At 38.8% G+C, this 14,628-nt stretch overlaps 1 protein-coding gene across 2 annotated transcripts in view; it reads right to left on the reverse strand.

The window, feature by feature from the left end:
• LOC126297836 (cyclin-dependent kinase 17-like) overlaps positions 1-14,628 on the reverse strand; it is a 162,309-nt gene that overhangs the window by 116,023 nt on the left and 31,658 nt on the right. The window contains exons 2-3 of one of the 2 annotated variants that reach the window (XM_049989087.1): positions 11,576-11,737; positions 4,784-4,952 (exon numbers count right to left, since the gene is read on the reverse strand). In XM_049989087.1, coding sequence (XP_049845044.1) covers positions 4,784-4,904 — 121 coding nt within the window. In that variant the 5' untranslated portion in view covers positions 4,905-4,952; positions 11,576-11,737. The remainder of the gene's footprint in view (positions 1-4,783; positions 4,953-11,575; positions 11,738-14,628) is intronic. The other variant, XM_049989086.1, reaches the window with a different exon arrangement.

Here is a 14,628-nt window from a genome sequence, read left to right on the forward strand (position 1 = left end):
CAGAACGAGGAATTCTGCCTTATGCAAGACACCTTTTCAGTTTTGTTTTACCCAGACATGTTTCAGTACTTTTTGTGCTAAATAAAATAACCCACTGAAGATAGAGCAAAAAGTGCTGAACCATGTCTGTGTAAAACAAAACTGAAAAGGTGTCTTGTATAAGGCAGAATTCCTTGTCATAATAGCAGTGAGCATGGTAACTTATAGAGCTACAGTGCAAACCGCTTTTGTGACTCCACAAAGAAGTCATACACATGCTAAATGGCTGCAAACTGTAGCTATAAAATGATGCTGTCATATACCATCTGTAAGCGTACAGCACCAAAGGGCCCTCACACATCAAACAAAGCAGAGTTACAGTCTGGGAAGACTTCCAGCCCAGGGAGACTTCCAGCCAGAAGCCTTGGATGACAAATAGCCCACAGCAGATAGAAAGGGAGTGAAAATTATATTGAATTAACTTTGTAAACTAAGAAGGACTTGCAAAGTTTGCCTGTATGTACCTCTGGAATAGGGTTATTGGTTTCCACCATACATTTATCTTCATGTACCTATGTCTGCATGTCATTTTTAATGTGACGAGGATTTCAAACTAAGGGTTTGATTAGAGCAATGATCAGGCACTTCCATGTTTTGTGGTCTGCAGCACCATATGTTACTGTGTATACCCAAATCTTAATGAAGTTATAAGCTGGGGTGGCCATTTGTTCAACCTAAGTTCTGTATGCAGCAGATTGTGTACCAAGAGGCAGAGGACATCAAATTCAACGTCACCTCCGACCTGAATGTGAGCTCCTAATTACATTATGACCCCCATCTGTTTACGACTCTAGCTCCTCAATCCGCTCCCACTCCTTAACTGTGCTTCAGGCCATCCAATGCATGTATTTATCAGAGAAACTAGGCCAGAACATCCAAAACTCATTTCTTTGCTTACAGGAGCTATGTAAGGAGGTCATATTCTACAGTGTACCAAATCACATAGGAATCTGGAACAAAGAACTGCTAGAAATAACAATCATGTCTGCAATGGAAATACTGTGGCACTTGAGATTTTTCTTCCTACATGCAGTCATCTCAATTGAAGCACAGGGCCAAGTATGATTGAAAGGATAATTGATTAGAAGAGACATACAACTGTTGTCAATGAGGAAGGTGAAGATGCAGGTACCTAGGCCATTATCAGCTTCTCATTCAAGCTGCTGAATGGTGTAGGCTGGGCTGGCTCACAGACTATAAATATGTTCAACAACCTACCCAAAATATGATGATGGTGGTGGTGGTGGTGGTGGTGGTGGTGGCGGTGGTGGTGGTGGTGGCGGCGGCTACTATCCAGCAGGTTATGTCAGTTCATAGAACTGAAGCATACAGATGTCTGTGTGTGGAGTTTGACCATCATTAGACTTGCCAAAGATGTGAACTGTACTGGATGGACAGTCATAATAAATCCATTAAAGTTGTCCAGGTCTTCGATTATTTACTGGAGCCAGTTCTCAAACCTGTGAGTGCATCACCAAGCCACAGCTGCAGATAACAAACACAGATACTGCTGCCACTCACAGCCTTGCTATGTCAGCCTACGACCAGAAACTGATAATGTACAGACTCAGTACAACCATCTGATATGTTGTTAGGCACACCAGCCTGACAACCCTCTGCTGTTCTACTCGGCCCTGATTACAGTTAGTGACAGAAGTGGCATTGAGTAAACTAGTGTGGTCAGTTTTCAGCACATCACTACATTAATTCAACTGGTGTGCTCAAACATGACTCCACTACATGCTTTGTTTCTGCCAGATCATAGCCAACAGTGTGAGTAAGTGTGGATTTATGAGGTGGGTGCTTTTGCCATGTGTGACCTATTGCGACCTATCTGTTTTCGTATTTTCCCTCTCTATCCTTAATAATTAATAGTTACAAGAAGGGGCGGAGGCAAAAAAGTTACTGTTCAAGATTGATTGCACCATTTTTGTGCTAGATTGCACAGTTACATGTGGATAATTGTAGTTTGGCTGACAATTAAATAAGTTGAGCATAGTCAGAGGGGAAGAAACCCTATTGTCACCTAGTTCACCTACCCCAGTATTGGACTACACTACATCTGCTTTGATCAGACTGTTTGAGAGGAAATCTGGGAAATAAATTGAAGTTTTCCTTGAGAATATGAAGCCGTAGTGACTTTCGCAACTTGTCAGATGACTGATAACTGAATATAACATGGTTAAAATTGACAGGCAATGCATGTGTCTTTATAACATGATAATGGAAGTTAAGTTGTGTGGAAAGCTTCGTGCATTTAGAAGTTGGACTGAATGAGTGCTGCAAGTAAGTGATACGCTGCATGCTTCCAACTGCCTGAAATTGAGTAATACTTGAAACTGAAATCAATAAAAAGAAAATGATAAATTTTTGCCCATCATGAAGTGGAAACAACTATGTTTAATAATGGAAATGGTGTGTCAGTGACATATCAAGTAACACACAAAATAGTGTTTGATTCTTATTTCTTGCCGTTGCTTTTTAAATGGTGGTTGGTTGGTTGGTTGGATAGCTGATTTGCAGGTAGGGCACCAAACTCGAGGTCATCAGTCTCACTGGATTAGGAAAATATGGGAAAGGAAGTCGGCTGTGCCCTTTCAAAGGAACCATTCTGGCATTTCCCTGAAGCGATTTAGGGAAATCACAGAAAACCAAAACCAGGATGGCCGGACGCAAGTTTGAACCGTCGTCATCCTGAATGCGAGTCCAGTGTGCTACCCACTGTGCCACCTCACTAAGTTTGAAATAATGGTGCTAATACTCATCTTCAACCAGAGAATTCCTTTATTACTTCAAGCTGTATACTTGGTAGAATTCAGTTGGAATTTATTTCTCATAAATAACAATACCAGCAGAAAATTTCCATGACATTACTCTATATACTATACATACGAGATATATTAGGAGAGTAATACATCACTATTTATTTTAATCTGTTGAAAAAAGAAAAAGTAAGTTACAGTCAAAGCACCTGTCCATTTTTCAAACTCACTCATTAAAATACTTTTCCACGTGTCTTTCAGCAGGTGGGTTTTTTCATTATCCCATGTATCTTAAGACCGCTTTATCAATGCAAATTTTTTATCAATTCAGAAGTCTTTACGTGTAGAAAGTAGCCAAGTTGCATGTGGCACGATCAAGGCTGTACCAAATGATGCACCTGGTGTTTGAAGCCTGTCGAATCTGAATAGTCAGAAAAAAAAAACTTTTGAACAAAGTAAAAATTAAATGTGTTTTGTTCTTTGATTGATAATTTGAAGTACTCTGGGATTCAACACAAGCTTTGTGCCACATACCACATACTAGTGGCTTTTTTCTGTGAGTCAAACATCAAATGATTGAACATTCTCCTTATAGCAAGAAAGATAAGGGTCTTCAGACTGTAAAAAGCGTACCACCATCTTCAAAAGTCATTTCTTCGATTGAAGACCACAGTAATAAACCCATTTTCTGCTGCCTGTAGAGGTATTACTCACATAGCAAGATGCATTATGTAAGAAATTTGTAAAAATTCTTATTTTTTACCATGAGACATGATGTGTGTTTTGTTGCTGTGGAAAGAACTGTGGTGTCCACAAAGAACAAAGCTGCCTTGCTATGGTATGCTTGAACACACATTCATTTTCTTCCATTAGTTTCAGTACTGCAGCAATATTCTATTTAATAAATGGCAGAGGAAGTCAAGCTATCTAGGGAGAGCCCTTGAGATTGACATTTTATCCTGCAACTCTTTGAACCATCTCAATACGGTAAAGTGATGTAAACAAAGGAGCCATTCCTTTAAACCACAGACCAACTGACAGTCTTCAACTCAAGTCAAATAATTACACAGGCCATTGGGTTTTCTTCTTCCACCCTCCATACCCTCTCTTGATATTAAATGATCCTACAGATATGTGAAAACACAGAAGTAACCTGAGTTCTTGGTTACAGAACATTTATTAACATGGAGGGAAGCAGGTTGTATTTGTACTTTGGTAGCCTCACACTGTACAGCTTTCTTCATGCTGCTAATAATAGCTATACACACATGCACATACCACTCCACTGAGGACAATCCTTGGACAGTTGTGAAATTATTGGCCTTTTGAATTACACATCATTTTGTAACTCCTAGCAGGTATAAACATTGGACTTATTTTAGAGGAGGCAGGTTTCATCCACACAGTTAAATTTATAGTTTCCATTGTTTGTTTTAAACAATTTCACATGAATACTGGGGTGGCACACACTGTAAAGTGGATTAAATTTAGTTAATCTGATACAATTAAATTTTCCCCGAGGCATTTGAGTCTCATCTTTATCAACAATAATAATGGAAGCTGAAGATATGATTTAAAATTTGTGCCATAGCTGGGACTTGAAGCCAGGTCTCCTTGGTTGCTAGGCAGGTGTGCTAGGCATTACACAACCACAGCACTACAACTAGCATAGCTGCACAGAATACCCTAGATTTTGCTCTCCCTAACACAAACTTCAATTCACATATTCAGCTTATTTTCCCCTTCTTAGATCATAATTCAAAGGTCTCAAGGAAAATTTAATTATATCAGATCTATACATCACCCATGCCTGAGGTACAAGCATGACTTCCCCATTATGTACAATGCTGAGGTGCTATTCCAATACTGGAGAGCCTCAGCAATACTAAATTATTGCAAATTTATTTAACTTTTACAATTCCAATTCAAGTGCCAATGAGCAATAAGAAGGGAAAAAATCTGTAAAAACTTATATGACTCACCATTCTTCTTAATTTCTTCATTATTATCAATAGTCAACTGTTCAGCTAACTCAGATAATGATCCTTCAATGCTGAAACGGAACGTCTGAGAAAGCCTGCGGCGAATCCTCTTCATACTCATTATAAGGCACTCAGTTTGGAAACTAGCAAACCAAATTAACAATACTGTCTGAAACAGGAGAGAGTTTAACACACAAAATAATATTATTTTTTAATAAAAACTCTTATAATCAAATTTAAACAAAAGATTTTATGTTTTCCCCCCACTCAGTACACAAAGCACAAAAAACACTATCACTAAAATAACTTTTTTACTTTGGTCATAGTCCCAAAACATCTTCTCATAGGTGCACACATTAGTTACTAAATGGGGGAGGGGAGAGGGGGAACACTTTTCAACAATTTGAATTTTTCGCTGTCAGAACATCTCTTTAACTGATCAACAGGCCAACAATTGAGTTCCCCAGAGGACAAAAACTGACAACAGATTGCTTCCCATAAGAGGATTGTTATTTAATAAGTACTGTAGTTTTCAATAGCATATTACTGGTACTTAATATTAACTGAGGTAAGTGAGATTTTTTCACACAATCAAGGAGGAGATTCTGTTTATAAATATGCCTATACTAAACACTACTTGACACACTTTTTTAAAAAGTGTGTAACAGGGCTTTAACTTAATGGCTGAAGGTGGGGCGGATTTAAACAAAATTTCTAGTTCGTATGATGAATGGTATTTGGCTCCAAATGTATAAAAATGTAAGTTAATGCAAATGAGTAGGGAAAACAAACCCGTACTGTTCAGATGCAACATTAGCACTGTCACGATTGACAGTTGCATCATTTAAATATCTGGGTGTAACACTGCAAAGTTATATGAAATGGAATGAGCAAGTGAGGATTTTGGTATGGAAGGTGCATGGTCAACATTAGTTTACTGGGAGAATCTTAGAGAAGTGTGGTTCACCTGTAAAGGAGACCACAAACACAATGCTAGTGCAACCTATTCATGAGTACTGCTTGAGCATTTGGGATCTTCACCACGTTGGATTAAAGGAAGACATTTAGGAATTCAGAGGCGGGCTGTTAGATTTGTTACTGGTAGGTCTGAACAACACACAAGTATTATGGAAATGCTTCACGAATTCAAATGGTTATCGCTTGAGGGGAGGTGACATTATTTGCATGTAACAGTATCGAGAAAATTTAGAGAAGTGGCATTTGAAGCTGACTGCAGAATAATACTATGCTGCCAATATGCCACAATGATAAGATATGAGAAATTAGAGCTCATACTGACAGTCGTTTTTCCCTCGCTCTATCTGTCAGTGAAACAGGACAGGAAACTACTAATAGTGGTACAGTACATCCTCCGCCACAGAATGTACGGTGGCTTGCGGAGTGAGTACGTATGTATGTATGTATGTATGTAGATGTAGATTTCAACAAAACCTTGGGGGTAGATTTCAACGCTGTTGAAATGTCCCTCGCAGTGCATCTAAATTATTTCTTTAGAGAATAATACACTTATGGAATAATTCGTACAAAGTAAGCTGAAAGATGTGTCTTAAATTAGTAGCAAGCAAAGAACAAATTGTAATGGGCATAAATGCAATAAAAGATGAAATGTATCTTATGCTGTAGATCTATTTGGGATGTACTATTCTGCTTTATTTGACAGATTAAGAAACAGTAATGCAATGGCTGAGTGACAGTAATGAAACACTACCATCACCAAACTGTTATCACTTTATGTATACAGGTCAACAAGTTTTCATTGCAAAAAAAAAGCACATAAACTTGGTGATTACATTATTAATATTTAAGGACTGTCTTACAAACAGATATGACAGCTTGCATACAAATATGCAAAATAGCTGGGGTCAAGCATACAAAGTAGTTAGAATGTAAACAAATATTGTGAATTGAATTGGTCAAGGGTTTCACGGGTTGTTATCAATAGTTCACCTAATGAAAACCTGAACAAACTAGCATAACAAGAGTAGCAACTTTTAATAAAGCAAATGACACATAATTATGCAGGTACTATTATTTCAGATCAGATGATTCCACAGTAGACCGAATACACATCCCAGATGCTGCACTTGGTTGGTTGAAATCGCACTATTGCTTGAGAACACATCAGCATTAAGAAGATCCCCGACAATTGTAGTGTGCCTACATCAACCAATCACGTAATGCAATTTTGTAAATATAAATATGAATGCACCTCAGTGTTGTCGCAGCTGTTGTTTTCGCTTGCAACCATTAGCGCCACACAGCTGAAAGCTGAGAACAGCACTGCTTTCAAGCCAACTCAACTACATTACAAGCTGTAGTCCTACGCCTGCAAGAGAAAAATTGAATATCTGTTTTAAGCAAGCATAAATGAAGAACATCTGAAAATCCAGCCTTTTCCTCAGGCATTTCGCTCCAACACTCATTGGTGCAAAATCACAAATATTCTGGAATTTTTTGAATAGACCTCATACAACATAAATGGGGATGAGATGGGAGACTTGACACTATGAAAATAATTTGAGAGGGCACTGAAAAATCTAAGTCGAAACAAGGCCCCAGGAGTAGACTTCACTCTGTCAGAACCACTGATAGCCTGGGGAGAGTCAGCCATGACAAAACTCTTCCATCTCATGAGTTAGAGGTATGAAACAGGTGAAATACCATCAGATTTCAAAAAGAATCCAATAATTCAAATCCCAAAGGAAGTAGGTAGTGAAAAGTGTGAATATTACTGAATTATTAGTTTAATAAGTCGCTCCAACACAAATTATTTACAGAAGAATGGAAAAACTGGTAGAAGCCAGACTCGGGGAAGATCAGTTTGGATTCCAGAGAAATATATGAACATGGGAGGTAATATTGACCCTACGACTTCTCACAGAAGATAGGGTAAGGAAAGGTAAACCTAGATTTATACCATTTGTTAACTTAAAGAACATTTTTGACAATATTGACTGGAATACCCTCTTTGACAGGGAGCGAAAGGCTATTTACAACATGTACAGAAACCAGATGGCAGTTATAAGAGTCAAGGGGAATGAAAGGGAAGCAATGGTTGAGAAGGAAGCGAGACAGGATTGTAGCCTATCCCCAACATTATTCATTCTTTACACTGAACATGCATTAAGGGGGAGAAAAAAAAAAAAAGAGAGAGAGTACAAATTAAAGTTCACGGAGAAGAAATAAAAACTTTGAGGTTTACTGATGACATTGTAGTTCCCTCAGAGACAGCAAAGGATTTGGAAGAGCAGTTGAACTGAATGGACAGTGTCTTGAAAGGAGGATATAAGTGAACACCAACAAAGCAAAACAAGGATAATAGAATGCAGTCGAATTAAATCAGGTGATACTGAGGGAATCAGATTAGGACAAGAGACATTTAAAGCAGTAGATGAGTTTTGTTATTTGGGCTGCAAAATAACTAATGATGGCCAAAGTAGAAAGGATATAAAATGTAGACTGGCAATGGCAAGAAAAATGTATCTGAAGAAGAGAAATTTGTCAACATCAAGTATAGATTTAAGTGTCAGGAAGTCTTTTCTGAAAGTATTTGTAAGGAGTGTAGCCTTGCACAGAGGTGAAACTTGGACAAGAATCAGTTTAGACAAGACGAGAATAGAAGCTTTTGAAATGTGGTGCTACACAAAAATGCTGAAGATTAGATGGGTAGATCACGTAACTAATGACGTGGTACCGAGTATAATTTGGGAGAAAAGATATTTATGGCACAACCTCACTAAAAGTAGGGATTGGTTCATAGGACATATTCCGAGACATCAAGGGATCATCAATTTAGTCTTGGAAGTGTGTGTGTGTCTGTGTGTGTGTGTGACATATCCCCTATTGTTGAAATGTGTCTCACTGCATGGTTAAATTTCAACAAAAAGGTGCTTCAATTGAAATATAAAATTTTACCTTTTGTTTATTACTAGGAACTGCAAAAATGTTCTACAAGTTGCCCAGCATACTACAATAATTAATGGTGCCAATTATAAAAGTATACAACATCGTTTCAAAGGAAAAATTATTATCTAGAGTTTCTTGACATGTGCTCCCACCTTCCCTCCTTAAACGTTTGAGTGCCTCAACATTACTCCAATTACAAAAAACTTCAGAAGGATCCGAATATGAAGATTTTTAAAAATCAACTAGTAAAAGCATCTTCATTCTCCTCCGAAGATAAGAAGCTGCTTTGTAAAAGAGAAGGGTACCCACCTAGACACTATGGATTGCCCAAAGTGCATAAACCTGAGGTTCCTTTCAGGCCAATTGTCAGCGCTGTAGGTGGCCCTCACCAACAAGTTAGCTGGACACATTGCCTCATTGCTGCAACCTTATGTTGGTAGGACTGACAGTCATATTAAAATTTCAGTTCATTTTATTAACAAGTTAAAGGAAATGAATGTGGGCCCAGATGATATCCTCGTGAGTTTTGATAATGCGTCATTATTTACCGTGATTCTGGTAAACGAAACTATCTCATGCATAGAAAATATTTTTTCCTACTGACATTGTGGCATTATTCCGACACTGTCTCACCACAACCTACTTTCAAAACAATAGTGACTTTTATAAACAGATTGACAGGTGGCTATGGGCAGTTCTCTTAGTCCTGCTGTGGCTAACTTGTTTATGAAGGTTTTTGAGCAACATGCATGGCAGACTGCCAGTAAGAGACCAGCCAGGTGGTCTCACTATGTCGATGACAATTTCACGGTATGGACACATGGAGCAGAGGAGTTGAATGCCTTCCTGACACATCTAAACAGCCCAAAAATCCAATTTACTATGGAGACAGAGAAGTGCCGAAACACGACGTGACATGGACTCAACTAATGTCTGAAGTAGTGCTGGAGAAAATTAACACCATGAATCTTGCAGGGCTGTCCATAAAACCGTAAGAGTACAAGGGAGTGGAGATCTCGTCTGAACAGCACATTGTAAGACATCCCAGACATGCTCGATAATATTCATGTCTGGGGAGTTTTGTGGCCAGTGGTACTCAGAAGAGTATATTTTCAGACGTTGTTGACAAACTTCTTATGGTACCAGCAGCTATTCAGTATAGCAGGATAATTGGCACACAGCCACTAATGAGTGTGTCATTTGCAGTGCAGCAATTTCTGTAATCAGCTCAGGTAGCTGCGACTGCAGGGATGAGAGAGTCACGAATTTTCTGGATGTGTGTGTGTGTGATTAAATGATGGGATGGAACATTGGGCCATAAGGTGTATAGAAAGGCCACACATACTGATCATTATCTGCATAAAGATTCAAACCACCACCCTCGACAAATAAGAGGTGTAATCAAAACCTTGGTACAACATTTGTGAACCTATTTATTTAAAACAGGGGTCTCCAAACTTTTTAGTCAACGGGCCACATTGACTCCTCCACAAAGTCATAAGGTCCCAGATCTACCTAGTGGGATTATAGCACCTTAGCACTCCATGATCACCGTAATGTAAGGCTAAAGGAAAGATGAAATCGCAAAAATCTAAGGTTGTGGGAATAGCTAGCACTAAACGAACTAAATAGCTAGCACTGAAACGAACTACGATTTTTATTTAATTACATAGTTTTGATTGGTGGAGGTACCTGACCGAAATTCTGCCGTATTTTATTCTGGCAAATTTCACCGACAAAAAAGTATGTCAGTGCACATTCTTCACGAAAGTGTCCTGAAAAGTTAACGAAATCTAAAAATCATTGTTAGCAACACTATTGCTGCAAGACGTAACAGAGGTAGAGTACGTCAACGCATTGTTATTTCCAGCGGCGCAACAATAAGTTTAGTTATGTAGTCTCGTAGCGAGTAGAAGAGCCAAAGCATATATTTGATAGTTCTGTTGCGTGATTGTGTCTATGTTGCGAGTGTCTCACGAGTTTTTTAGTGTTTTATGTGCTGTACTAGTAGCCACAAGTTTAACCATGACTTTCTGCTTTGTAAAGATAGAGCTCCGACAATGTCGCATTGTCTTGGTCGCGATAGGCCTCGAAACTCAATTGTTGGCAGTATAGGTACCACCTCAAATATTTGGCGGGTCGGATACCGGGGACGTCCGGCTAGCTAACGCAGGCCGGTTTGCCGGCCCTCACGAGCCGGTTTCTGCGCTCGGGCCATAGTTTGGAGACCCCTGATTTAAAAGATGAGAGTGAACATCTACGGTCAACTTTTGTGAAGAATGGCTATTCTAGCAAGGAGCCAGCTCAAGCACTTCGCTCTCGGCAGAGAATCTGGAGCAACGACAAACAACAGCTGCCCAACGGCAAGGCTTTTCTTCCGTTCATTAGTAAGATCGCATTGGGAAACTGTTAAGCAAGCATGGGGTGCTAACTATTTTCAGACCCACTAGGAAAATAAAAGAATATTTAAGATCGGCAAAAGATGCAAGACATCCTTTGGCTACACTGGAGTATACAAAATTCCTTGTAGTTGTGGACAGGTTTATATCAGTACCACAAAGAAAAGTGTTAACATCCATCTTGTTGAACATAAGAGGAATTGCAGCCTGGGTCACACGGATAAATTGGCCATAGCAGAACATGTTTACCGGGAAGGTAATAATGAGATAAAATTCGATGAGACGAGTGTCATATCTAAAGCCTCGCATTATTATGCGCGCACGAATAGAGAGGCTACGAGATTGGTTAACGCCATAATAATTTTAACAGAAAAGAAGAAAGTGTTAAATTGGATAAAATTTGGATGTCAGTGTTGCACCGGAAGCGTGACAATTGATTAATTTCAATAGAGAATGTTGGCATTACCAGAGACAATCTCAAAGCCGACGCCTTGTGATGGACAGTGGCGCCCTCTGCTCTGCCTATACAATCAGCACGTCCTCGAGTTCTCTTTGCAGTTCGTCGCTTTACCTCGGAGGATGTCTCCCACAGTCAGAGAGTTTTATACATCGATCACTGCCTATCAGCCTAGAAGTTTTAAGCGAAGACATGTAATAATATTATGATATAAACCACATATTCTTGAGGAACTACTAAGTTTTTAAATAAACTATTCACAAACACAGAGTTATGTCCAAATACATGGAAAAGCTAATGTGTTTTTGAATTGTACTCAATTGACAAGATGCACAGCTCATTGAAAGCGCTGTCAAGTAAAAGGTTACTTAAACCAACAAAGTGCTCCAGAAATCCAAACTATAGTGCTACTTGGAATTTTAAGCACATATTAAGTATTACCAGCAATGAAAGCTGCATTAAGTACCAGGTAAAAACTTCAAAAACCAACTTGTGGGTGTACCCTGGGCCTTTAAACATTTGGTCAGGCAGGTATCAACCAAGCTGCAAGATGCAGTACGTTTACACCAACAGAATATCACAGTTTAATTCATAGGATATTCAGTCAGTTTTATAATATAAATGCTTCAAAAGAACAATCCATGAATTTGCAATTCACTTCCTGGAAAGTGACCCATGCTCAGCAATTCACACTCACCTATCTACTCTGCAAACAAGCAAACACTCATCACAAATAACAATTCAAGAGAGAGACCAACTGGTAGATTATCGCTTCGTAACTGATTCATATTAAACTCCACCACTGACAATTCACATTTAGGATCATGGTTACTAAAGTTAATAAATCAGTCAAGAAGGCTTGGACAGTATTCTTATCAGAAAGGGCCAATAAGCAGTTGTTAGCATCCCACTTAGACAATGAATTCACATCATTTACTTGCAGTATGATGGACATAGAGGATTTATGGGTGAAGTTTAGTATGTCTCGAGTAAGTAGATTAAGAACGGAAAAGATCCACTGTGGTTTAACAACATCATTTGGAAAATGCTGAGAAACCGAAGACTGCTGCACTTTCAGTTCAAAAGAGAAAGCGCAATTGATGACAGGCAGAAGTTAGTAGACATTCATGCGTATGTAAAAGGATCGATGCACAAAGCGTTCAACTATCACTGTAATACCTTAGCAAAAGATCTTGCTGAGAACCCAGGAAAATTCTGGTCCTAAGTAAAATTGCTAAATGGGCTGAAGGCTACTATGTGTCACTTCTTGTCCAGTATGGTGTAGCACCAGATGGTAGCAAAGGGAAAGCTGAAGTTATAAATTTCGCAATTACGAAATTGTTCACACAAAAGACTCTTACAAGCATACTATCATTTGAGCATCACACAGACTGCCATACAGAGGGGACAGTAGTAGACATCAGCAGCATAGGAAAACAACAGAATGTTGAAAACAAATAAGTATCCAGGTCCCGATGGAGTCCCAGTTCGGTTTTACAAAGAGTACTCTGGGGCATTAGGCCCCTACTTAGCTTGCATTTAATGCAAATATCTTGCCCAGCGCAAAGTCCCAAGCAGTTGCAAGAGAATGCAGGTGACTGCTGTATACAAGAAGGTAAAAGAACAGACCTGCAACATTACAGATAAATATCATTAACATCAGTTTACTGCAGAATTCTTGAACATATTCTCAGTTCAAATACAATAAATTTCCTTGAGATGGAAAAGCATATATATTCACAAATCGAGCTAATGAGAAACTCTGTTCATCCTTTTCTCACAAGACATTCTGTGAACTAAGGATGAAGGGCAATAGGCAGATTCCATATTATGAATTTCCAAAAAGCATTTGACAGGGTGACCCAATGCAGACTGTTAATGAAGGTACAAGCATACAGAATAGGTTCCCAGATATGAGAGTGGCTCAAATACCCCTTATGTAATAAAACCCAGTATGTTGTCCTCGGAGAGAAGGGTATCATCAGGAGTGCCCCAGGGAAGTATGTTATTTTCCAATATATATAAACGATCATACGGACAGAGTGAGCAGAAATTTGCAGCTGTTTGCTGATGATACTGTGGTGAATGGTAAGGTGTCATCATTGTGTTACTGTAGGATGATATAAGATGGCTTAGACAACATTTCTAGTTGGTGTGACGAATGGCAGCTTTCTCTAAATGTCAAAAAATGTACATAAGTTTTGACAAGTAGGAAAAACAAAACCATAATGTTCGAATAAAGTATTAGTAGTGAGCTGCTTGACACTGTCATGTCTATTAAATATCAGGGCGTAACATTTCAAAGTGATATGAAATGGAATGAGCATACAGGGATCGTAGTAGGGATGGCAAATGGTTGACTTCAGTTTATTGGAATAATTTTAAGAAAATGTGGTTCACCTGTAAATGAGACTGTGTATTGAGTACTCGTACGGCCCATTCTTGAGTACTACTTGAGTGTTTGTTATCCCCACTGGGTGGATTGCAAAAGTTATTTAAGCAATTTAGAGGCAGGCTGATAGATTTGTTGCCAATAGGTTCGAACAACACAGAGGTATTACAGAAATGCTTCAGGAATTCAAATCAATCGCCAGAGGGAAGGCAACATTCTATTCAAAGAACACTACCGAGAAAATTTAGAGAACCAGCATTTGAAGCCGACTGCAGAACGATTCCACTGCTGCGAATGCACATTTCGCACAAGGGCCATGAAGATATGATGAGACTAATTACGGCTTGTACAGTTCCCTTCTCTATTAGTGAGTTGAACAGGGAAGGAAATGACTAGTGTTGGTACAAGGTACCCCCTACCAAGTACCATAGCACATATATAGATGTAGCTGTAGTACATATTCAATAACATAAGACATACACATTTAAAATCCCTCAATCGAATAATGTTTCAAATAAATTATGATATTTTTTGATTTTTTCTTCATGTGGTGTACCATGTATTTCTTAGAAGATTTAGGTTTCCACCTTTGTGATTGTTGACAAGTGTTCACTTTATTAAAGCTTGCACTATTGGTCAATTTCAACCTTACACGTCATTTTCAAATGCA

This window comes from Schistocerca gregaria, chromosome X, assembly GCF_023897955.1.
Source record: "Schistocerca gregaria isolate iqSchGreg1 chromosome X, iqSchGreg1.2, whole genome shotgun sequence".
In the NCBI taxonomy this organism is placed as follows: Eukaryota; Metazoa; Arthropoda; class Insecta; order Orthoptera; family Acrididae; genus Schistocerca; species Schistocerca gregaria.